The sequence below is a fragment of the Ipomoea triloba genome, chromosome 11 (genome assembly GCF_003576645.1).
Source record: "Ipomoea triloba cultivar NCNSP0323 chromosome 11, ASM357664v1".
NCBI classification, from domain to species: Eukaryota; Viridiplantae; Streptophyta; class Magnoliopsida; order Solanales; family Convolvulaceae; genus Ipomoea; species Ipomoea triloba.
The window spans coordinates 24,550,598-24,576,017 of record NC_044926.1 but is presented as its reverse complement, the minus strand read 5'-3'; the positions used below and the strand labels follow the sequence as shown (position 1 = coordinate 24,576,017).

The 25,420-nt window shown below is 35.5% G+C and overlaps 3 protein-coding genes and 2 pseudogenes across 4 annotated transcripts; 3 read left to right on the top strand and 2 right to left on the bottom strand.

Annotated features, from left to right (window-relative positions):
• Positions 1 to 3,750: 3,750 nt before the first annotated feature.
• On the bottom strand, positions 3,751 to 5,705 carry LOC115996150 (annotated as a pseudogene).
• Positions 5,706 to 5,918: 213 nt separating this feature from the next.
• LOC115997502 (sorbitol dehydrogenase-like) lies at positions 5,919 to 7,559 on the bottom strand. The gene is made up of 4 exons (XM_031237067.1): positions 7,399 to 7,559; positions 7,230 to 7,297; positions 6,430 to 7,145; positions 5,919 to 6,302 (listed from the first exon to the last, which is right to left on the bottom strand). The coding sequence occupies exons 1-4, from the start codon at positions 7,505 to 7,507 to the stop codon at positions 6,110 to 6,112; spliced, it is 1,086 nt and encodes a 361-aa protein (XP_031092927.1). The 5' UTR covers positions 7,508 to 7,559; the 3' UTR covers positions 5,919 to 6,109.
• Positions 7,560 to 10,749: 3,190 nt separating this feature from the next.
• On the top strand, positions 10,750 to 15,483 carry LOC115996931 (uncharacterized protein YKR070W-like). Of its 2 annotated transcripts, XM_031236373.1 has the most exons (12): positions 10,750 to 10,923; positions 11,033 to 11,142; positions 11,402 to 11,437; positions 12,268 to 12,341; positions 12,521 to 12,561; positions 12,881 to 12,952; positions 13,050 to 13,239; positions 13,577 to 13,672; positions 13,750 to 13,817; positions 14,296 to 14,488; positions 14,579 to 14,662; positions 14,877 to 15,483. In XM_031236373.1, exons 1-12 carry the CDS (start codon positions 10,796 to 10,798, stop codon positions 14,934 to 14,936), a joined length of 1,152 nt encoding a protein of 383 aa, XP_031092233.1. In that variant the 5' UTR covers positions 10,750 to 10,795; the 3' UTR covers positions 14,937 to 15,483. The 2 variants fall into 2 exon arrangements, with proteins under 2 accessions (XP_031092233.1, XP_031092234.1); XM_031236374.1 differs by lacking the exon at positions 10,750 to 10,923 and having other exon boundaries at positions 11,335 to 11,437.
• Positions 15,484 to 18,307: 2,824 nt separating this feature from the next.
• Positions 18,308 to 20,038, top strand: LOC115996932 (annotated as a pseudogene).
• A 293-nt stretch (positions 20,039 to 20,331) lies between these two features.
• Positions 20,332 to 22,269, top strand: LOC115996933. Its single transcript, XM_031236376.1, has 5 exons — positions 20,332 to 20,616; positions 20,715 to 20,960; positions 21,401 to 21,482; positions 21,724 to 21,938; positions 22,020 to 22,269. Exons 1-5 carry the CDS (start codon positions 20,372 to 20,374, stop codon positions 22,138 to 22,140), a joined length of 909 nt encoding a protein of 302 aa, XP_031092236.1. The 5' UTR covers positions 20,332 to 20,371; the 3' UTR covers positions 22,141 to 22,269.
• The last annotated feature ends 3,151 nt before the right edge of the window (positions 22,270 to 25,420 follow it).

The following is a 25,420-nucleotide window of genomic DNA, read 5'->3' as shown; positions in this document are numbered from 1 at the left end:
TTTGGGAATTTCTTAGCACAAAGTTTCAACTAGAACTCAAAGAACTAAGGCATTGAACAAATATTGGAATCTGGGGGTAAAATTAAAGAAAATGAACTGGATATCTACTTGAGCGAGGCAAAAGTTGAGAAGGATAACTCCTTTGACATTCTGAGATAGTGGAAGATTAATTGTGAAAGGTTTCCCATCCTTTCTAAGTTTGCTAGGGATGTCCTAGCTATTCTTATCTCAATTGTTGCCTCTGAATCTGCCTTCAGTACATCTAGAAGAGTATCAGATCCTTTTAGGAGTTCATTAACTCAAAAAATTGTGGAAGCTTTGGTGTGTACCCAGGATTGGCTTAGGCAGCCAAATACTCCTCTATGTATTAAGGAAAATCTGGAAAGCTTGGAGAGGTTTGAAAAGGTAGTACTTTTATACTTTTAGTGCTTTACACGTCATTTTTTCTTTTACAGGTTTACAAATCTGATCTAACAAAGTACTTTTCCTTTTTTTTTTTAGAGTTTAATGTTGATAGTAGAAGTGGAAGGACTCTTGGTTCTACACTAGCTACAATTCCTGTAATGTTATTCTTTACAGTTTACATTACTTGACTACTTGTGTCTCAAATTAATTAATTGTCAATTTACATTACTTGACTAAGTGACTAACCTCAGTTGATATTTTTGAGGCCTTGGTAACAATATGTTATTAGTTGCTGGCTTGATTCCTTTATTACACTGGATCACTGTAAGTATAAAGGATGTAACTGTAAGAGTAAGGTTTGGTAACTTTACGTGAGTTGCTGCCTTATGTTCGTTTGTCCCTTTTATATGGCAATGATAAAGCTTCCACCAATAAACTGAAAAGAATGGATTAAGTTGGTATGTTGTTCTATACATATTGTAGCAATTTGCCCTTAATCTAAATTTGATATGGAAAAATGCTTTCTGAGCCAACTACCAACTAATAACTATTAAAGTTTTAATTATATAATCCATTATTCCCTTTACAGTTTGCTTATGTAATGTGTACTAATTCTTTTCACTAACTTGTAACAATTCACAGGAAGAAGAGTAGGTGTAGGTTTTTGGATATTGGATTTGGATGGCTTCATTGCTTCATCTGTTGGCATTCTGTTCTGCGATTGAGTGATTCTGTGAATGTGAATTGTTCCAACTTCCAAATGTTATGTATTTACAAGTTAAATATTTTTGTCAATTGAAACTTGTAATTTGTAATTAGGCATTCTGTTAATTTGTCATTCCATTTTGGTATGTAAATATGTAATAGTACTTAGGTCTTAGAAGTTAGAACTTAGAATGAATCAGTTAATACTTAGTAGTACTTAGTACTTAATTACTTAGTACTTAGGTCTTATTATACTTAATAGTAAGACCTTTGTACTTAGTATCTAGTAATTAGTATTTACAAGCTAGTTTAGTACTTAGTATGATATTGATATATATAGTTATTTTTTCAGTAATTTTTATTTATTTTCAATTGTTTTTTATATATATTTCAAATCCGAACAAAGGTCGGATATCCGACCGATCCAACCCCATCGGCAATTACCAAAACCGATAGGATAAATGCGTAAAAAAAAAGAATTAGGTATTTAAATTACCAATCCAAAATCCGCTCAGATTAGGCATCCATCCGATCCGAACTGATCCATCTGACACACAACCCTAATTCACACAAGCCATTGAATCATAAAATCTACCCAACAATGGCCATTCTTCACCTCCACATGAAGAGTGAAGGCCAATTTCAAGTAGATGGTTTTTTGAAATTGCATTTAATTTCCTCATTTGTTGTTTTCCATTTCAATTCTAAATAAATTGATTCATTAAAAAAATCCCAAATATATTTTTGTAAATTGTAATGATATATTTTTTTATAGATTAATTTTAACTGTACAAAAAGAAAAGGCGAATTTTTTATAGATTAATTTTAACTGTACAAAAAAAATAATACTCCGTAATAAATAAATTTTGGTTATAACTTAGGCTCATGTTGCTGTACGACAATGGTCTACAATATTAGTATTGATATATGTACGATGGGATGAGAGTACATACTAATCGTATGTAAGTTGGTAACAACAATTAGGTGTCATGATTAGTATTGCTTAATTGCTAGGCAATTATGCTTATATAGAAAAAAAATTATTAAATATATATTTTATACTGTTCAAATCATAAATAAATTTTTAGATTGGGTGGTAATACATACTAATCTAATGTAAGTTGGTAACAATAATTAGGTATCATAACTCATAATTAATATTGCTTAATTGGTAGGCAATTATGCTTATATAGAAAAACTATTAAATATTCTTTTTATAAGGTTCAAACCGTAAATACCATTTTAGGTTATGATTATATACCTTTTATATTATTCCAATCATAAATACATTTTTAATTATGATTTTATACCATTTGTATCTTTTGAATCATAAATACCTTCTTCAGTTCACCATATATATATATATTGTCAGTTAAGTTGTAATTGAAAGAATATAGACTAGTAAATAAACGCATACAAGATGGAGAAGACGACATCTCACTTGGTTCTTTCTGTAATGTTTTGCATCTTCGTATTAGGTTAGACTCTCTTCCTCCTCTACCCCATCAATCTTTTCAGGCACACAACACTTAATTTATTTTTTTTGTTACATGCACTATGAGCTCTCATATGAAAATTTTTTATAATCACTTACAGTAGATACAATGACTTATCGACATTATAAAATTGTTCTATTAATTTTATTGAATATCAAAATATATGTTTAACAAATTTTACTTGTAAGTTCAAAATTTTTGAACGTTGTTGCTCACACAAACGATTTCGAAGAGGCAAAGTGCAAAACAAAGACAGATTGTGCAAAACTCAAATGTGTTAGTGGCTCAGTAATATGTGATAAGGGAATTTGCAAATGTTTAGACAAACTTGCAAACCATTTAGAAGAGACAAAGTGCACAACAAAGGCAGATTGTGTTGAATGACTAAAATGCATCAGTGGCTCAGCAATATGTGACAAAGGAATTTGCAGATGTTTAGACAGAAATGCAAACTGTTTAGAAGAGACAAAGTGCACAACAAAGAAAGATTGTTCAAAACTAAAATGCATTAGTGGCTCAGTAATATGTGATAAGGGAACTTGCAAATGTTTAGACAAAAGCATAAACTTGCGTTGACTTGCTTGACGGGTTATGTCGACGATTGCAAACCTATTTCTGCAAAAGATTGTTTCCAAAGAGTATTCATATGTCAATGTAAGAGTTGATGATATTGAGTATGAAATTAATTAATAAAATAATCATTTAATTTTCTGATGATTTGGAGATTTTATCAACATCATTCATAGTATATGCACTATTTGAGGTTCTAAATTTGAAGTTTTCATTTGTTGTTTATGAGCAATTTAACCCTCTACTATTCTATTAGGGTGTGGGATTCTGAGGTGAGGAAATTTAGCCTTTTGTGGACAAATAATACTCATCTAATGGCAGCTACACCATGAAAGTTACACTCAATATGGTGGATTCTTTGTGTCTATAAGATCCTTTGTGGCTATAGACACTTGCCCTCCCACTTAATGGGTTGTCACCAGAAATCCGTGATTTACCCTCCACTATTTTGTAGGAAAGTGAAAATCTTGGAGTGAGGAAATTTCGCCTTTTGTAGGCAAATCGAATAATTCCATTAGACCTGCACTGATTTGGGCATTTCTTAGCACAAAGTTTCAATTAGAACTCAAAGAACTAAGGCATTGAACAAAACTTCATCAAGTAAGATATATATACAAACACTGATGTTGCTGTTAGTGTTCTTCAACTGATACAAAATGGAAAGCTATTTCCCAGCATGCACAAAATGAGATCACAGAACAATTTCAAGTACAGTATGGGGGATTCAAACACTTATACACTGCAGATGGGGGCTGTTTATAAGCAGGAATGCTGCTAGCATCAACAAACCTAACTTCGCCTGGTTCAAATGCAAGATCCCTGTGCCTGCAAAATCAAACGGGTGAAATTCATATGAACAACTCGAAGAATTTCAACAATAGGAACACCACACGCAAAACAACTCACCTTCGAAGATCAAGACCAATTAGACCGGCTTGCAGGATTGTTAAGTTGTCAGAATCCGGTGAAACAATAATCACTGTATCATCAGAGTATTGGGTTTCAGGAATTGACATGAGCTGTGTCACACGAACAAAGACATTCGAAGCACTTTCATTTGGCGTTCCATTGTCAATAGGAGGTGGCTTTATATTCGGTGAAAGGCTGTCTGATTCATACACCTGCAGATTTATTAGGAACTGATGAGCATATACGGAGTAATATATAAATATAAATGTGCAGTCTAACTATCAGCTTAGACTTTTAGTGTTTCAATTAGAACTAACTAAATGCTAACAGAACAATATAATCTGCCAAACTTTTTTGATAGTCCTTGGGAGTAGGTTTCAAAATAATTCTGCAATCTAAGCCAAAAGGAGTACATAAAACCTTTTATAACCATTAAATCCATCTATGAATTAGTTTCTTACTTCAGATACTGAATCCAAACTTTTCCCCTCGTAAGCTCCCAGTCCACGAGCCAAAAAGCTAATACTAGGGGACTATATAACTGCATTGAACCATTTTTTAATCGAAACACTGAAACACTGAATACGCATTACTCAACAAAACTAGAATAAAAATGCTTGTCATGGCCATACATTACAGAGAAGGAACAAGTAAAGTAAACCTGTGCAAAAAATTCAAGAAATCAAATAATAATCAGCTGTTAATCCTCCTAATAACTGCACCATTAGAAATGAGTGCCAAACCATGTTTCAACTCAGCCATCAAGGGAAATTACATTACCAATCACTAAAATGAATTAGTAAATTGAATGGGGCAACCCCAGCCATGTTGGTCAGGTTGTGACTTCAAAACCAATGTTACAAGTTCGATTCCTAGTGGGAGCTGCCAATGGCAGGTTTTACCCTCCGTTAGTGGCTGCGGTTTCGTTCATCACTCGAATTTTATATTTAAGAAAAAAAAAAAGTAAATTGAATACCTTCTACTGACAGCATTAGCAGCAGCAATGATCTCAGCAGCCTGATAAGCCCTCTGAGTAATGGATGGCCAAATCCAACAATTCCCTTCACAAGCCCTCATTTGCTTCAACTCCAAAGCAGCCCTAATTGTCTGTTTCTTTCCTTTCTCAGACAGCCCATTATCCACTGAGGTTTAAGCAACTGGATTCGTGTTAATTATCCCCACTCTCATATTCCGATTCCCCTGCTCTCACCAGAAAGTACCTTAAAACCACCACAAAATCCTCCTTACATTTCAACCATATAATGAAGTGTTAAATTAAAGTACAAATTTCCATGAAAATAGAAGATAATTACCGGTTGCTGAGGCGATAAGGAGGCATTAGGAAGAGGCCACGAGCATGCGAGATTGATAGGGAATCGATGGATGAGAAGCGAAGAATGGGGCGAAAATTACGGAAATGGACGTTAGGAGGTCGCGGCGGGTGATGATGGGCTTCAAGTGTTTGTGGGTAAGAGAGTGGTGTTGCGCCGGCGCCGGCGGTGGAAGGTTTTCGACATTGGGATTTAACGGTTGAGTTAACTGAATATTTAATTCGTGTACCAGAGTCAGTAGCACTCAACAAAAACTAGTTTTTTAAGGGGAAATGGAAAATGTACTCATACTCGGTACAACCCAAATAAATTTTTTAGAGTCCCACGTTAAAAATTGAAAAAGTTAGTCACAATGAAAGATAAATTTTGATCTTATAATATAACAATTGACAAATTAGTTAACAATTAACTCATTATTTATAATAATTGGTAAATAAATTATTGGGTGTCAATAAGAGTTGGAATTATGAGTGGGATATCAAATATATTGTAGAAACAAGTATGAATCATAAACACTTACGTTATTGAAACTTAATAAGTACCCAAGTACAAGAAAGGGAAAAAGAGAGTAGTCAAGTCTTAAGGAAACGCTGCTCTAAGTGCTAACCACTACATTAGCTTATTCATCAACTCTAATTGTATTATTCATCAATTTCTAACTAAGTTATTCATGAATGGCAATCAATCTAAACTCTAAAGATTGAACATGACTTTGATAGCATTGCCACCACGAGCACTGGTTTCAAATGCCTCTTCAACATCCTTCTGTGTGAACCCAAACCTATGTGTGATCAGTGGCTTCACATCAATCTTTCCAATCCTCAAAAACTCTATGCACTGTGGCCATGTGTTCTTGTATCTGAATATCCCCACTATATCCACCTCCCTACACACACCACACAACAATCATCATTAACAAAAGCACAACACAAATATCAAATTTAACTGGTATGTAAGCTAGAGTCACAAAACATGTTTGAGTAAATTTAAAAAAAAAAAAAAAAAAAAATTACCTTGCTGCTGCTGGAGTGAGGGGGACTGTCATTTCGCAGTGGCCCATGCCGACGAGGCAAACCTTGCCGCCGGAGCGGGTTGCGCGAAGGGCGGTGGACATTGTCTTGTTAAAACCGGCGCAGTCCAAGCTGACGTCGATTCCGACTCCCATGGCGGCCTTGAGGTTTTCCACCTCAGATTCCACATCTTCAATCTTGTGTGAAACTTTGATAATCACATCCGCTCCCAATTTCTTCGCGAACGCCAAACGCTGATCGTCGACGTCCACAACAGCAACTCTCGGAGCTCCGAAGGCGCGAGCGGAGAGCATGGAGACGAGGCCGATCGGACCGGCTCCGAGCACCAGAACGTTCGTCTCCGGCCCGATGTTCGCCCGGCGACAAGCGTACACGCCGACGCTCAACGGCTCGCACATCGCGCCTTCCTCCAAGCTCACGTTCTCCGGGAGCTTGAAGCACAGATCCGCCGGATGCACGATCTGGTTAGCCAGAGAGCCGTGGATCGGCGGCGTCGCGAAGAATTTCATCTCGTCGCAGAGATTGTAACTGCCTTCTTTGCAATGGCTGCACCGCCAACAGCTAACGCCGGGCTCCAAAGCCACACGGTCGCCGGAGACGAGATTCTTCACCTCGCTCCCGACTTCTTCAATGATTCCGGCGCATTCATGGCCGATCACCATTGGCTCTTTCACAATGTAATCTCCACACCTCCCATGCTGAATATATAATTCAATTCTACATCAATTTACTGAAAAATAATACCAAAAAACCCTAAAAATCAAAAACAAAACGACGATCACCTTGAGGTAGTGAACATCACTCCCACAAATTCCAATTGCTTTCATACTCACTCTAACATCATGAGGACCTATCACACAACAACGCACAAATACAGTAATCAAACCACATCGATTAATATTTTATACATTATATATTCAAAATCAAAAATTGAAGGTGATATATATATACCAAGAGGAGGAAGGTTGAAGGGCTGAATCTTGAGGTTGCCAACGCCGAGAAGCCAAGCAGCCATGTTTTCTGTGGGTTCAAAGCTGACTCCATTAGCACCCTTTCCCATTCTCACCAAATTGATTGATTAATTTCTCACAGAGATTTGATAATGGAGAAGAAGAAGATTGACGTGATGGTGTGAAAAGCAAAGTAGGGAGAGGTATTTATAGGGTGACATATGGATATTATGTGAATTAATTAATGGATAAAGGTATTTGAGTCCTTTCAGCCTTTCAGGATAAAGAATTTGTGTTAGAGTTAAGTCAAGGAACTTATTATGCGGTTTTAAGTTAGATAATATACCGAAAGGGAGAAAATCTTATCCACGTAACTTAGGAGGAAAAAGTTTCATTTTCCCTAATTTTATTTTTTGTCATATATTTATAGGTGGCATTTCATCTTTTAGTCATTTTTATCAGAATATTCACATTTTTTCTTAATATTATTGTGACATGATCATTTTTTGTTCTTCATCAACAAAACAGTTTTAACGTCATTAAATACAAAGGCATCTCAATCTTTAATTGCAAATTTATTTAAAAAAAAAACTTAAATTCATAGCGGGTCAACTTACTTTATATAAAAATAATTGAAATACCTTTGTATACATATTTTTACCAAAAAAAAAACACACAAAAACATAGCGGGGTCAACTCACTTTATATAGAAATGATCAAAATACCTTTGTATTTAATGATTTTGTTGATGACAAAAAATAGTCATGCTACAATAATACTAAGACCATATGTGAATGTTCTGATAAAAAATCTAATTATGTGAACTGTCATACAAAAAATAAAATTAACTCTTACAAAAGAGTTAATTTTATTAGATAAGATTTTTCGCCTTTTAGTTTAACTTTTTACTAGGGGAAGTAATTTATTGGTCTTCTGAATTTGATCCGATCAACTTCATTGTGATCTTTTATCATTTAGGTCATCTCTAACCATCTGCACCAAATTTTGCATTAAATGGAATATTCTCAGCATATTTTTACACTAAATTTTTTTTAATCTCCAACCCATTACACCAAATTTTATTTCTTCACTAAAATAATTTGTTTTCTCATAAATTAAGATTTTGTATTATCAACAAATATTTTAATATAAAATATATATAATTATAATGTAAATATTATATTATTCCACAATCTGGTTTTGTTCAGAATATAGGCAGATGTACTCCAGTCCATGCAAAGGCATGGGGAGGAATACAATTAGCCACGACAAAGGGCTTCAGGCGAGCCGAATTCGAAAGTGACCCGGATGAATTAGTCAATTGGATCACAGCTGACTCTATCCCAGTCAATGAAAGCAATAACGTACTGATGGCCTGCAGACAAGAACTCAACAAACTGGAAGCTTGGAAAATCTCTGCAGTGGCACGCGAGCAAAACACAGTGGCCGACCATCTCGTAAGCATTGCAAGAGCCTACCCTATCGACTGGCATGGGTTGATAGCCCCACCAAAGGGTGTCGTAACAACACTAGAAGATGACAAAGCAGAGTTCCCGGGGCTTTGTAATTTCGAACTAGTATCTTTGTAATCTGAGTGCCCCCCTTCTAAACATTTTTTAAATATAATTGATCGAATTAATACCGTGCATTGCACAAGTGAAATTTTAAATAGTTTGTATTCAACTCTTTTAATATAGATTATTATTTTTAGTAATTACCACCTTAAATATCAATTTATATTTTAATTACAAATATTTATGTTCATAATTTTATCATATCAAATCAACATAATTATTAAATAATAAAACTTTATAAATGAATAAACATCATATTTCCATATTATATATGAAATTTAATAATATTAATAGTTTTTAATAACATAAATTTATTTTAAATATTTAGTCCATGCATCGCACAGGTGGTATACTAGTTAGTTTTATAGCTAGTTACATTTAAAGTAACTTTCTCAAAAAACTGATTATAAAAAATGATTTGAGTAGCTTTTTGAATTTTAGCATTTTGGAACAATAAATTATTACAAAAAGCTAATTAATCAAACACTTATATTGAATGTTTAACAAAGTCAAACAGTTAATAATAGTCAAATAAACTAAAATTGGCTTATAGGGTAACTATGTTGTAACTATGTTACCAAACATGGCCAAAAGATAAATTTAGTGATGAGTTAATTACCAAAAGGGAAAATGACACTTTTTCCCCCTATGTTATGTGCATATAGCACTTTTCCCCCTGAATTATTAAAGTGGCGGTTTTTCCCCCTCAGTTATTTTAAAAATGGTAGTTTTTCCCCCTGTAATGTTAAATTGACATTTTTGCTCTTAAAATAACTATTTCATTTATTTTTATTCTCTAACCAATTATTACTAATATGTATGGAAGATCATGGTCCGATATGAACCTAATCGAGCACTGTAGCAATTGAACTTAAATAGTATGGACGGTTACGGTTACGATTCAGAATCGAAAAAAATAAAATAAAATAATTGTTGAATTTAGACTATTTTTAAATAAGAAATAAAATTATAAAAATAAATAAATAAATAAATAAGTTTTGATTGGCAGTTCAAAATCGAAAATTGAAACCGAACCGTACCGATTTATCAAAATAAGTGTTTGATCATTTTCACTATATATGACTGTGGTTCAATTCCGGTTCACGGTTCAACAATTATTTAATTTTATTTTTTCGGTTCTGAATCGTAACCAGAACCGTCCATACTATTTCGGTATGATTGCTACAGTGTTTGGTTAGGTTCGAACCGAATCGTGATCATTTCATACATATAAGTAATAATTTGTTGGAGAAGAAAAATAAATGAAATAATTATTCTTAAGGATAAAAATGTCAATTTAACATTTCGGGGGGAGGGGGGATGCCACTTTAATAACACAGGGGAAAAAAGTGCCATTTTCCCTTACCAAAATGGTCATTTGACTTTTTTTTTTATTAATTAAGTCCCCCAACTTAAAAAATCTTAATCAATTTGATCATCCGTTTGTTTTTTAGTTAGACATTTGTTAACTCAGAACCAAATTGATAATTTTGCTATAATAATGAGACCATTTCAATCATCACATGCACTATTTTATCCAAAAAGTTAATTGTTGAAATAGTCACGAAATTACCAATTTGATCATGAATTAACGGATATCTAATAACAAAACAAACAGGGGATAAAATTAATTAAGCTAAGTATATTATCAAACAGATCAAAGATAAATTTACTTAATTTAGTGATTTATTTCACACTTTTTTTTTTGATTTCACACTTTTTTGTTTCAACCCTCAAACTTTTGATAATATGACCAAATGCGCAAATACGATAAATGCCTTCAATCGGAGAAACAGAAACGTTTATTACAGATCGGGGAATAAGATGCGGCATCTTCTCCGAACCTTAGCTCACAAAGCTGTTTCTTCATCATCTTCTTCATGGACTCGAAGCAAAGCTCAATCTTCTTCACAATCTTACTTGCGTCTCTTCTCAAATCAAATTCACTCTCAGTACGTCATCTTCCTTCAATACTCCCATTTTTGTCTTTCTACTATAGCAATTTTTGCTTTATGTAGGTATCATTTGTGTTTATGATCATATTTTATTGCGTTTTTGCAGAGCATCGTCATCGTTCGGCATTGCATTTGACATCGATGGCGTCCTCCTCCGGGGCAACGCTCCCATCGGCGGTTCTCCTCAGGCTCTCCGACGCCTCTATGACGATTCCGGTACTTTTACTGTTATACTCATTTGTGTTTCGATTGTTTCGTTGAAAATATTAATCAAAGTTAGCTCAATAGAATTGCGCGTAATTTGCACAGTAACTTTGCTCCTGTTATCCGATGTGGATATGTCTGTAACAAATGTCTATTTTGTGATGGTCCGCTCCTTACCTCGGAGCTTGTGAATTGGCATTTCAGGATGTTTCTCATGTCTATTTAGAGCAGTAGATAATGCATCTGATGTCTTTACATGAAACATGTGCAGGTACTCTGAGAGTTCCTTATGTTTTCTTGACAAATGGTGAGTGATTTTCTCAAGTCAATTCCTTCATCCATTTCAATTAACTACACAGCATGTCTATACCTCAATGCCTCTAGAATACAGTGCATATATGCTTGCTCTTTGATGCTTTTCTTTTTAAATGAAATTGGAAAATCTAATTTTAAAAAAATGTGGCTGATAGCCTGATATTGTTGGTTGTGTTGTTCATACGCAATGTTGCTTCTACACTTGTACTTTATAGTGACATAGTGTTCGTATTTTAATTAGAATTGGCTATACCAATTATATTTGAAACTGCTTTAATTTAGCAAGTGGAATTTATTTATTTTGGGTGACGATGGAAACTTGTATCCACTACGTGATGGTGTGCACTGAGTAAATCCTGCCTTGTGATTATAGCTGGCAAAAGACCACAAGGAGGGAAACCAACTTAGATTTCCCATAGCTAACCGGCTCAAACCAAGAAGGTTGGAGAGTCAAACTTGTAACCTTATGGTTACCAATTCAACAGTCTGGCCAACTTGAATGGTTTGCCCCCTAGCTAGTGGAATTTTTGTATATATAAAGCTTTCCTAATCTTTGTTTCTCCCCCATTTCTTCTTTTTTCACATCATGTGTCAGATATAAATTGATTTGGACATTTCACTACTGCTAACCGCTTTTGTTTTGATTCTTCACTTTCTAATCCCTTTCTTGAGCTACGTGATTTCTGAAATCAATAATTTGGTACTGAAAGCTATAAGATCCTGTACTTGTGATTTGGTGACTTGATCTAGAAGTTGTATTTCATGTATTTTTAGAGACTTATCAAACAAAAAACCTTATATGCAATCTTTAGTATTCAATAGGAGGTGGTGTTCCTGAATTTAAAAGAGCAACAGAGCTTACTAGACTGTTGGGAATCAACATCCTGCCTTTGCAGGTATGAATGTTAGGGCAAAGAGTAACTGTGATTCTTTTTTCTGTTTTCTTTTTCAATTTTATATTTGATCTGTTTTTTCTAGTATAGTAATTTATATGGTTCGGAAAATATAGTCAGCACACATTAAATTCTCAAATGTCTTCGATTTTTTTAAACTCTCAACCTGAATGCCGCTTCAGGTTATACAGGGCCATACGCCATTCAAACAACTGGTGAAAAGGTATGTGGCTATCTCTTGTTTCACCTGCAATCCATCAAGGATGACAATCAGCTTTTTTTTTTTTTAATCTGTTAATTGTGTGAACTTCCTAACAAATATGAGATATAGTACTCATGAAGATATCAAAGGACAAACAGAATGTAGCCAAAGTTAAAAAGTGAGTGGGTTGTGGGACGGGAGAGGGTGAATGTGAAAGGCAAATTAGTCAACTTAAATAATAATTATAATAATAAAAATAAATCAACTCTACTGTCTCTACCTTATTTAAAGTTAGGATTTTGTTTGCTAAATTTTATTGTCTTTATTTTTTGTATTGCAGATTTGAGAATGAATTCATTGTTGCTGTTGGAAAAGGTGAACCTGCTGAAGTAATGTCCGGATATGGTTTCAAGTAAGACTTTGGATTTCATCCCATCTGTCTGTCAATTCCAGTTTCCCTATGCTCAAGATTTTGTCATTGGTTAATTAGCTTGCATGCTTAATTTCAGAAATGTCCTCTCAATTGATGAGTATGCATCGTTTTTCAAGAATATCGATCCTTTGGCACAATATAAAAAGTGGATAGACAAGCAGGCTGTTGGTCATGATAAAGTCACTTTGAGACAAGATCCTTGCTCTGAGAGAGTGCAGGCTGTCTTTGTTGTTAGTGATTCGATTGATTGGAGCAGGGACATTCAGGCATATTCTTCTTATTATATCTCGCTTCATACAACCTTTGCATCTTTCATATTTGATCTATTTATCTGCCAAACTTTCACTTTAAAATTAGACTTCAGAAGGCATTCTTAGCGATTTTAGTTGCGACAAAAGGGGGACATATACCCCCAGCATTGCTACATACTAATACTGGCCTTCTCCTTTTCAAGTTATAACAGCCATAAATCAAAATTGTTAGTAGTGTAGTGTTATTTCTCTCATCATTTTTCCCCCTTTATTACACTTCAGACAGCTTTCTAATACTATTCATTTATTAATCCTCAATAGTCTAGACTGAACAGTTTGATGCTAATTACAGGTTCTTTGTGATATTCTAAGGACTGGGGGCCTACCAGGAAGAGAGATTGCACACCAACCACCTCTCTTTTTTGCAAATGATGACCTTGCCTATCAGGTTTCATATAATACTGATTCTAAAATATATAGATTTTAAATTATCTGAGTGATTCTCATCAAATGCCTTGTTACCAGGCCTTGTTTCCCGCTGAACGTCTTGGAATGGGTGCCTTCAGAATTGCACTAGAATCTGTATTTAATAGGTAAGGCACCCAGGCTCCCAAATATTAGGGAGTCAAAGAAGTAGCAGCTTGATTCTAGTTTCAGTTTCCCTCTCAGAGCACACAATTATCTCCCCATAATACATACACACACACACACACACACAGGATCAAATAAGAATAAGGTCCTCCTGTAAAATGTGAAGACTGAATTGCCCATCAAGTTCATCAATCGTTGAGGGTTTTAGTAAAAAAAAACACAGGTCAATATATATTTGTAAAATGAACCCCACCCTTTTTCCTCTCACTTTCCCATGATCCTCAATTGTTGATCTACCCAAATGGATGAATCGAATCAGTCCTCACTTTTTATATAAGAGCATGTTCTCCTTGAACCCTCCCCTATATATATACCTAAATGACCTAAAATCAATTAGTTAAAAGTTCAGTACTTTTTAATGTTGCCCATTATTGCCAAGTAAGATTATGACGAATTTACAATTTTTTTTCTCTCCCACAGCATTCACCCAAAAGCTCTGGAATATACATCTTACGGAAAACCAAATCCTTTCGTATTCAAAAATGCTGAGACAACATTGATGCAACTCTCACCACATTGTCAAAATAGTCAGGCTAGTGGTGGAATGCATTCTTTCAAAACCTTGTACATGGTTGGCGATAATCCATCAATAGACATCAATGGAGCTCGGCAGGTTTGTTCCCTGAGTTTTGGCATTGACTTCTAAGGATTCATATACGTGAACTAATAACTATCCATGGTGCTTAATCTCACTCATTTTCAGGCCGGAAGTCCTTGGTTCTCGATTTTGACAAGGACAGGGGTTTTCAAGGGGAAAGGAAACGACACAGATTTTCCATCTGATCTGGTAAATGAATGTTTTTTCTTTCTTTTTAATTAAAATGATTACACATACACATCACATGTAAATTACAATGTTCTACCCCCTACCCTTCACTCCTTGCCCTTCATGGGCTTCATTTTATGCTTCTTTAGCCTATACTAGTGAGTCTAAGAAATACAAGAATCTTGTTTTACGAGAACCGAGTACATGTAATACTTCTATCCCCCTCCCTGCACAGGTTGTTGACACTGTGGATGAGGCAGTGGAGTATATCTTGAGAAGGGAATTTGAGTCATAAAACTAAACTAGATGGCCAAATCTTTCCTTTGGTCCTCATGTCCTACACATTTTGGAGCAACAAGTTTTTGAGATAGTAATGTGCAATCACTGCAATGAAAGGCTACAAAGAGGAAGATATTATTGGCTTGAATTATTCTTTTTTTTTTTTTTTTTTTTTTTTTTTTTTGTTGGGGTTTTCCCCTTTTAGTCCCTTTTTTCTTGACCCTAATCATCAAACCCATCTAATTTTTGTTGAGTATATTTTATTTTTACTTTTCATTTTTCAGTACACTTAATGGTGGCAGATTTGATGGAATATTTTATTTTTATATGTACCAAATATTTATATGAAGATAATCGCCAAGAAAGAAAATACTAACGAATTTCTTGTGATAGCTACCATGAGGTGGTGCAGGTAATTGAATTGGCTTTGGATGTAATTGAATTACAATTACAACCTAATTTTTGATCGTAAGGAAGGGATACCCATTACAAATCTGTGTCTTGCCACCCTACTTGGCGCCAAACTGGGATGCCCCGATGATCATCCTCTAGTATACCCAAAATACCCCTAACAGGTTGATCAAGGATCGTCATTTTGCTACCGGTGGGGTTCGATCTTGCTGGGAAGTCAGCTGCCTTATTCCTTTCCCTTGCAGTGAATGAAACCTGCCACACTCCAATATTCTCCAGTTCTTTTTTGCATGCCAGTATGATGTTGTCCGCCACACTATTTAGACTCTTATTGTGTTTGATTGAATTTACAATTTTACTGGAATCGCTTTCAAAACAGGTCTGGTTGGAGCGTAATTCGTTGAGCCTCTCAATTATAGTGTTTGATTGGAAGAAATTGCAATTCCTTCCATTTGAGGAATTGGAATTTATAGGCCTTATGAATTTTGATTCGGTGCAATATGGAAATGGAAAAAAAAATATGAAATTATATGGAAATGGAAAACAATATGAAAGTACAACATCACCATGCTGGTGGTATCATCATTATTCTTTTAATAAGGCTCAAACACACTCTCATCATCCACTAGACCACAAGGTCTTTGGCATCTTTTTGATTTTTTAGTTATAAATGTATACTAAAAACATATGTTTAAAAGATCAATTTGGCTAAAAATAAGAAAGAAAAACAAAATTGATTAATTTGCCATTCGATCCATTGTTGATGCAACCAAATTGCATAATGCAAAATTAATTTGCAGAATTGAAACTTTAATAATTTTATCTCATATTTTTTATCCTTAGTTAAACGAATATATATAATATAATATGACCATATGTTAACAAATAATAATTGAATTGCATCGTTCTAATTTCTAAATAACGTATATGGAGTACAAAAAAATAGAATATTTATTTAAAATTCTAGTCAAACCATAATAATACCAAAAAAAAAATAACTATTATTAATTACGCTTGTAGAGTAAACTAAAAAATGAGAGGAAAAAAAAAAAATAAAGCCCCTCTGCAAATTCAACTTATAATTTTCTGAATTAAATACGTTTGGATTACATAGTCAGCAGTTGGATAGGAATTTCCCTTTTTTTTTATGGGTATATTATCTTACTTAAGATGGCATATAGACATATAGTTAGTTGCTTGACTTAATTCTAACTAGAAATTATTTATCTCAGACAAATAATCAACATAATGATAATTTTGAAGGACTCAAATACCATAGTTTGTAGTTGGATTAGATTTTTCCTTCTTTTTTTTTTGGTATATTATCTTACTTAAGACCACATATAATTCGCAAATTATATCGTGGACCGCGCATCAAAACGACGTCGTTTCGATTAATGAAAACAGACAGATAAACAACATCCGTTCCGCGTCATTCACTTTCAGTTCATATACACTGCAGTTACATTTCAACACAACTACAGTTACATTTCAACACAACTGTAGTTACATTTCGATATAACTACAGTTTCATTCGATAATATAAAAAACACAAATGTGAAAATGTTATTCAGTATCAGTTCATATACACTGCAGTTACATTTCAACACAACTACAGTTACATTTTGATATGACTATAGTTTCATTTGATAATATAAAAACACAAATGCGAAACTGTTATTGTTAGACTCAGTATTTACAGTTACAGTCAATGCCTATTGTTAAGGCTATTAGTTAGTCTGTTTAGCTTTGTGTTTTATCTGTAATTCCTTCTCACAGAGAGTTTGACAATCAATCAATACACTCATTTGGTATCAGCCTAGCGTTAGGTTTCCCGTTCCTTTTTTCACTCCTGTTTTTTCTCCGATGGCTAACGCAGACTCCGAACGCACAGTCACGGCACCACCCTCGCCGGCGCCGGTGACCTCCTCCCCAAACCCCCTCAACTCAACGCACCACTTCGTGTCGATCAAGCTGACGACACGGAACTACCTCTTTTGGCGCACGCAGCTTGTTCCTTTTCTCAAAGGGCAGGGACTACTGGGATATGTCGATGGATCCACGCCGTGCCCACCGGCGGTTCTCGGCGATACCCCCACCACTGCCGGCAGCACGTCTGAGGCCTCCTCCACCGCTGCAAATCCGGCGTATGCCCCCTGGGTCCAGCAGGATCAGTCCATCCTGTCTATGCTCGTGTCCTCACTCTCCGAGGAAGTCATGTACCTCGCGGTTGGCCGCACCACCGCTCGTGACGTTTGGCGATCCATTGAAGCGGCGCTCGGGTCCTCTTCGCGAGCTCGCTGCCTCAATCTCCTGGCGCAATTCCAGTCTCTCCGGCCGGGCGACTCGACGCCGGCGAAGTACCTAGGCCGCGCTCAACTTCTGATCGAGGACTTGGCCTTGGCCGGCCGGCCGGTCTCATTAGACGAACAAAATCTAAAAACCTAGGCCGCGCTCAACTTCTGATCGAGGACTTGGCCTTGGCCGGCCGGCCGGTCTCATTAGACGAACAAAATCTAAAAATAAATGTAAGGTAGTATCTTTTGAGATGAACTGTAATATCAGTGACCGCGGTCCACGGTATAACCACTGCATATAATTAGTTCCTTCCTTGACTTAATTCTAACAAGAAATCGTTTATCTCGACAAATTATTAACAGAGGGATAATTTTGAAAGGATTCAAATATCTTAGTTGGATGGATAATTTTTATTATTATTATTATTATTTTTTATATCTTACTTAAGACCTTGTTAGTTCCTTGACTTAATTCTAACAGTAAATCATTTATCCCTATAAATTATCAACAGAAGAATAATTTTAAAAAGACTCAAATACCTTTATCCATTAATTAAATTTAATTAATTAAATCACATAATATCCATATATCACCCTATAAATACCTCTCTCTACATGGCTCTTCAAACCATCACTTCAATCTTCTTCTTCTCCATTATCAAATCTCTGTGAGAAATTAAACAATCAATTTGGTGAGAATGGGAAAGGGCGCTAATGGAGTTAGCTTTGAACCCACAGAAAACATGGCTGCTTGGCTTCTTGGCGTTGGCAACCTCAAGATTCAGCCCTTCAATCTCCCTCCTCTTGGTATATATCACCTTCGATTTCGATTTTTGATTTTCGATTTTGAATATATAACGTATAAAATATTAATCGATGTGGTTTGATTACTGTATTTGTGTGTTGTTGTGTGATAGGTCCTCATGATGTTAGAGTGAGTATGAAAGCAATTGGTATCTGTGGGAGTGATGTTCACTACCTCAAGGTGATCATCGTTTTGTTTGTGGTTTTTAGGGTTTTTCTGGTGTTACTTTTCAGTTAATTGATCATGGAATTTAATTATATATTCAGCATGGGAGGTGTGGAGATTACATTGTGAAGGAGCCAATGGTGATCGGCCATGAATGTGCCGGAATCATCGAAGAAGTCGGGAGCGAGGTGAAGCATCTCGTCGCCGGCGACAACGTGGCGTTGGAGCCTGGTGTTAGCTGTTAGCGGTGCAGCCATTGCAAAGAAGGCAGTTACAATCTCTGCGACGAGATGAAGTTCTTCGCAACTCCTCCGATCCACGGATCTCTCGCTAACCAGATCGTGCATCCGGCGGATCTGTGCTTCAAGCTCCCGGAGAACGTGAGCTTGGAAGAAGGCGCGATGTGCGAGCCGTTGAGCGTCGGCGTTTACGCTTGTCGCCGGGCGAACATCGGGCCGGAGACGAACGTCTGGTGCTCGGAGCCGGTCCGATCGGCCTCGTCTCCATGCTCTCCGCTCGCGCCTTCGGAGCTCCGAGAGTTGCTGTTGTGGACGTCGACGATCAGCGTTTGGCGTTCGCGAAGAAATTGGGAGCGGATGTGATTATCAAGGTTTCACACAAGATGGAAGATCTGGAATCTGAGGTGGAAAGCATCAAGGCCGCCATGGGAGTCGGAATCGACGTCAGCTTGGACTGCGCTGGTTTTAACAAGACAATGTCCACCGCCCTACGCGCCACCCGCTCCGGCGGCAAGGTTTGCCTCGTCGGCATGGGCCACTGTGAAATGACAGTCCCTCTTACTCCTGCAGCAGCAAGGTAATTTTTTAAAATTTTTTTACTGAAACTTGTATCTACTGTGACTCTACCTCTAAGTTTATAACCATTAATTTAATAATATTGTGTTTATCTGGTCAATTGTTTAATAATCTGAGTAATTTGAATTTAATCCAAATTGAAAAGATCTCTTATGCTCAATTATTTAATTTGACTTTATCTAATCATCTTTTGTCAAGATCAATTATGAACTTATAATTGTATTGTGTTTTCTTAATTATGATGTTTGTGTGGTGTGTGCAGGGAGGTGGATATAGTGGGGATATTCAGGTACAAGAATACATGGCCACAGTGCATAGAGTTTTTGAGGAGTGGAAAGATTGATGTGAAGCCACTGATCACACACAGGTTTGGGTTCACACAAAAGGATGTTGAAGAGGCATTTGAAACCAGTGCTCGCGGTGGCAATGCTATCAAAGTCATGTTCAATCTTTAGAGTTTAAATTGATTGCCATTCATGAATAACTTAGTTAGAAATTGATGAATAATACAATTAGAGTTGATGAATAAGTTAATGTAGTAGTTAGCACTTAGCTGCTTTTTCTTAAGACTTTACTAGTCTCCTTTTTCCATTTCTTGTACTTAGGTAAGTTTCAATAACATTAGTGTTTTTTATTCGTACTTTCTACTATACATTTGGTATTCCACTCATAATTCTAACTTTTATTGGCACCCAATAATTTATTTACCAATTATTCTAAATAATCGAGTTGAGTTAATATGGATTGGTCATATAATTAATTTTGTCAATTATTATACCACGGGATTAAAATTTATCTTTCAAGACTTTTAAAAGTTTATTCAAATTGTATCGAGTATTGTATTATACAATCAGGCATACGCGTACACGGTTAAATGTGGATAATTTGGCATTCCCCTCAGGAAAATAGTTTAATATTATGAAATTCTGAATTCAGTTAATTCAACCGTTAAATCCCAATGTGGAAAACCTTCCCCGCCACCACTCTCCCGTCGCGGAGTTGTTGCCTTCCGGCGCCGGCGCCGCCGCAACACCACTCTCATCCCCACAAACACTTGAAGCCCATCATCACCCGCCGCGACCTCCTAACGTCCCTTTCCGTAATCTTCGCCCCATTCTTCGCTTCTCATCCGTTTATCGATTCCCTATCAGTCTCCCATGCTCGTGGCCTCTTCCAAATGCCTCCTTATCGCCTCAGCAACCGGTAATTATCTTCTATTTTCATGGAAATTTGTACTTTAATTCGGCATTAATTTAACACTTCATTACAAAATGTAAGGAGGTTTTTGTGGTGGTTTTAAGGTACTTTCTGGTGAGAGCAGGGGAATCAGAATATGAGAGTTTGGGGATAATTAACACGAATCCAGTTGCTAAAACCTCAGTGGATAACGGGTTGTCTGAGAAAGGAAAGAAACAGACAATTAGGGCTGCTTTGGAGTTGAAGCAAATGAGGGCTTGTGAAGGGAATTGTTGGATTTGGCCATCCATCACTCAGAGGGCTTATCAGGCTGCTGAGATCATTGCTGCTGCAAATGCTGTCAGTAGAAGGTATTCAATTTACTATATTTTTTTTAAAAAAAAATTGAGTGATGAAAGGAAACCACATCCACTAACTGAGGGTGTGCACCGATAAACCCTGCCATTAGCCGCTCCCACTAGAAGTCGAACTTGTAACATTGGTTTTGAAGTCACAACCTGACCAACATTACTGGGGTTGCCCCCATTCAATTTACTAATTCATTTTAGTGATTAGTAATGTAATTTCCCTTGATGGCTGAGTTGAAACATGGTTTAGCACTCATTTCTAATGGTGCAGTTATTAGGAGGATTAACAGCTGATTATTATTTGATTTCTTGAATTTTTTGCACAGGTTTACTTTACTTGTTCCTTCTGTAATGTATGGCCATGACAAGCATTTTTATTCCAGTTTTGTTGAGTAATGCGTATTCAGTGTTTCAGTGTTCGATTAAAAAATGGTTCAATGCAGTTATATAGTCCCCGAGTATAGCTTTTTGGATGCTCGTGGACTGGGAGCTTACGAGGGGAAAAGTTTGGATTCAGTATCTGAAGTAAGAAACTAATTCATAGATTGATTTAATGTTGATAAAAGGTTTTATGTACTCCTTTTGGCTTAGATTGCAGAATTATTTTGAAACCTACTCCCAATGACTATCAAAATGTTTTGCAGATTATATTGTTCTGTTAGCATTCAGTTCGTTCAAATTGAAACACTAAAAGTCTAAACTGATAGTTGGACTGCACAATTATGTTTATATATTATATGCTCAACAGTTCCTAATAAATCTGCAGGTGTATGAATCAGACAGCCTTTCACCGAATATAAAGCCACCTCCTATCGATGATGGAACGCCAAATGAAAGTGCTTCGGATGTCTTTGTTCGTGTGACACAGCTTATGTCGATTCTTGAAACCCAATACTCTGATGATACAGTGGTTATTGTTTCACCGGATTCTGACAACTTAACAATCCTGCAAGCCGGTCTAATTGGTCTTGATCTTCGAAGGCAAGTTGTTTTGTGTGTGTTGTTCCTATTGTTGAAATCCTACGATTTGTTCATATGAATTTCACCCGTTCGATTTTGCAGGCACATGGATCTTGCATTTGCACCAGGCGAAGTTAGGTTTGTTGATGCTAGCAGCATTCCTGCTTATAAACAGCCCCCATCTGCAGTGTATAAGTGTTTGAATCCCCCATACTGTACTTGAAATTGTTTTGTGATCTCATTTTGTGCATGCTGGGAAATAGCTTTCCATTTTGTATCAATTGAAGAACACTAACAGCACCATCAGTGTTTGTATATATCATACTTGAATGAAGTTTTCTTCAATGCCTTAGTTCTTTGAGTTCTAATTGAAACTTTGTGCTAAGAAATGCCCAAAGCAGTGTAGGTCTAATGGAATTATTCAAGAACGAATTAGATGAGTGTTATTTGACTACAAAAGGCGAAATTTCATCACCCCAGAATCTTCCCTCCCTGACAGAATAGTGGAGAGTAAATCACGGATTCACGATGACTTAACAACCATAAGTGGGAGGGCAAGTGTCTATGGCCACAAAGAATCCACCATATTTAGTGTAACTTTCATAGTATAGCTGTCATTAGATGAATATTATTTGTCCACAAAAGGCGAAATTTCCTCACCCCAAGATTTTCACTCTCCGACAAAATAGTGGAGGGTAAATCACGGATTTCCGGTGACAACCCATTAAGTGGGAGGGCAAGTGTCTATGGCCTCAAAGGATCCTATGGACACAAAGAATTAACCATATTGAGTGTAACTTTCATAGTGTAGCTGTCATTAGATGAATATTATTTGTCCTCAAAAGGTTAAATTTCCTCAGCTCAGAATCCCCACACCCCCAATAGAATAGTAGAGGGGTAAATTGCTCATAAACAACAAATGAAAACCTCAAATTTAGAACCTCAAATACTGCATATACCATGAACCGTGTTGATAAAATCTCCAAATCATCAGAAAATTAAATGATTGTTTTATTAATTAATTTCATACTCAATATCATCAATTCTTACATTGACATATGCATACTCCTTGGAAACAATCTTTTGGTACACAATTATCTTTTGCAGAAATAGGTTTGCAATCCTATTGAGAGACATAACCTGTCAAGCAAGTCAATGCAAGTTTATGCTTTTGTCTAAACATTTGCAAGTTCCCTTATCACATATTAGTGAGCCACTTATGCATTTTAGTTTTGAACAATCTTTCTTTGTTGTGCACTTTGTCTCTTCTAAATAGTTTGCACTTTTGTCTAAACATCTGCAAATTCCCTTGTCACATATTGCTGAGCCACTGATGCATTTTAGTCGTTCAACACAATCTGCCTTTGTTTTGCACTTTGTCTCTTCTAAATGATTTGCATTTTTGTCTAAACATATGCAAATTCCCTTATCACATATTACTAAGCCACTAATGCATTTTAGTTTTGAACAATCTTTCTTTGTTGTGCACCTTGTCTCTTCTAAATAGTTTGCACTTTTGCCTAAACATCTGCAAATTCCCTTGTCACATATTGCTAAGCCACTGATGCAATTTAGTCGTTCAACACAATCTGCGTTTGTTTTGCACTTTGTCTCTTCTAAATGGTTTGCACTTTTGTCTAAACATTTGCAAACTCCCTTATCACATATTACTGAGCCACTAACACATTTGAGTTTTGCGCAATCTGTCTTTGTTTTGCACTTTGTCTCTTCGAAATTGTTTGTGTGAGCAACAACGTTCAAAAATTTTGGACCTACAAGAAAAATTTGTTAAACATATATTTTGATATTCAATAAAATTAATAGAACAATATTATAATGTCGATAAGTCATTGTATCTACTGTAAGTGATTATAAAAAATTTCCATATAAAAGCTGTAACAAAACAATAAAAAAAAAATTAAGTGTTGTGTGCATGAAAAGATTGATGGCATAGAAGATGAAGAGAGTCTAACCTAATACGAAGATGCAAAACATTACAGAAAGAACCAAGTGAGATGTCGTCTTCTCCATCTTGTATACGTTTATCTTACTAGTCTATATTCTTTCAATTACAACTTAACTGACAATATATATATATGGTGAATTGAAGAAGGTATTTATGATTTGAAAGATATAAATGGTATAAAATCATAATTACAAATGTATCTATGATTGGAAAAATATAAAAGGTATATAATCATAATCTAAAATGGTATTTACGATTTGAACCTTATAAAAAGAATATTTAATAGTTTTTCTATATAAGCATAATTGCCTACCAATTAAGCAATACTAATTATGACACCTAGTTATTTTTAACAACTTACATTCGATTAGTATGTATTTCCACCCCATATAAAAATTTATTTATGATTTGAACGGTATAAAATGTATATTTAATAATTTTTTTTTCTATATAAGCATAATTGCCTAGCAATTTTTTTTTGAATACTACCAATTTTTATATAAGTATTCAAAAAAAAAATTGCCTAGCAATTAAGCAATACTAATCATGACACCTAATTATTATTACCAACTTATATACGATTAGTATGTACTCTCATCCCATCCTACATATATCAATACTTATATTGTAGACCATGGTCCGTATATCAACATGAGCCTAAGTTATAACCAAAATTTATTTATTACAAAGTATTTTTTTTTGTACAATTAAAATTAATCTATAAAAAAAATTTCTGTACAATTAAAATTAATCTATAAAAAATATATCATTACAAAAATATATTTGAGATTTTTTTAATGAATCAATTTATTTAGAATTGAAATTGAAAACGACAAATGAGGAAATTAAATGACAATTTCAGAAAACCATCTACCTGAAATTGGTCTTCAATCTTCTTGTGGAGGTGAAGAATGGCAATTGTTGGGTAGATGTTATGATTCAATGGCTTGTGTGAACAACGAATATGAGTTCATCAATGGCTCATTGCATAGTGATATGAAGTATGAACCCAGACTCATATCTCTATGCTCGATTCATAATTGTCTTCGCAAATATAATCTACCAAGCTCCTTAAGCTTAGGGACAGATCGGAGCTACAATGGGGCACAACCTACACCAGGGATTGCACAATTCACAATAATGAGTTACACACCACACTATACCTACGTGGGTTGCACAATCAATACAACGAGCACAGGCTCCCCAACGCATTCAATAGACCGGTGATCCTTCAACCACTAGTTGCACAATCCACAACAATGGATTGCACACCTTACAATATTGGGTTGCACAACCAACACAACCGAATGCACAACTTAACCATATTACCCAGAATGCGTATATATACACTGACATACAAATATCGGCAATATTATACTAAGCGAAAAAAATAAAATAAAAAATGCTGGTCATTTTTTATGATGAACACTCAATTGATGATGAAGAAATTGAGACTCCAATTTGTAGCAGTAATGATTCAAGAAAATAGGAAACAATCGTGAAAATCTTTTTTAAAAAAAAACAAAAAAAAAAAAAC

Coding starts and splice junctions, on each gene's coding strand:
- LOC115997502 (XM_031237067.1), bottom strand. CDS start 7,507: ATGGGAAAGGGTGCTAATGGAGTCAGCTTTGAACCCACAGAAAACATG. Junction 7,146..7,229: donor GTGATGTTCACTACCTCAAG/GTGATCGTCGTT, acceptor TTATATATTCAG/CATGGGAGGTGTGGAGATTA. Junction 6,303..6,429: donor CTCACTCCAGCAGCAGCAAG/GTAATTTTTTTT, acceptor TGGTGTGTGTAG/GGAGGTGGATATAGTGGGGA.
- LOC115996931 (XM_031236373.1), top strand. CDS start 10,796: ATGCGGCATCTTCTCCGAACCTTAGCTCACAAAGCTGTTTCTTCATCA. Junction 12,342..12,520: donor TCAACATCCTGCCTTTGCAG/GTATGAATGTTA, acceptor ATGCCGCTTCAG/GTTATACAGGGCCATACGCC. Junction 13,240..13,576: donor ATTGGAGCAGGGACATTCAG/GCATATTCTTCT, acceptor TGCTAATTACAG/GTTCTTTGTGATATTCTAAG.
- LOC115996933 (XM_031236376.1), top strand. CDS start 20,372: ATGTGGAAAACCTTCCCCGCCACCACTCTCCCGTCGCGGAGTTGTTGC. Junction 20,961..21,400: donor GCAAATGCTGTCAGTAGAAG/GTATTCAATTTA, acceptor GGTTCAATGCAG/TTATATAGTCCCCGAGTATA. Junction 21,483..21,723: donor GTTTGGATTCAGTATCTGAA/GTAAGAAACTAA, acceptor ATAAATCTGCAG/GTGTATGAATCAGACAGCCT.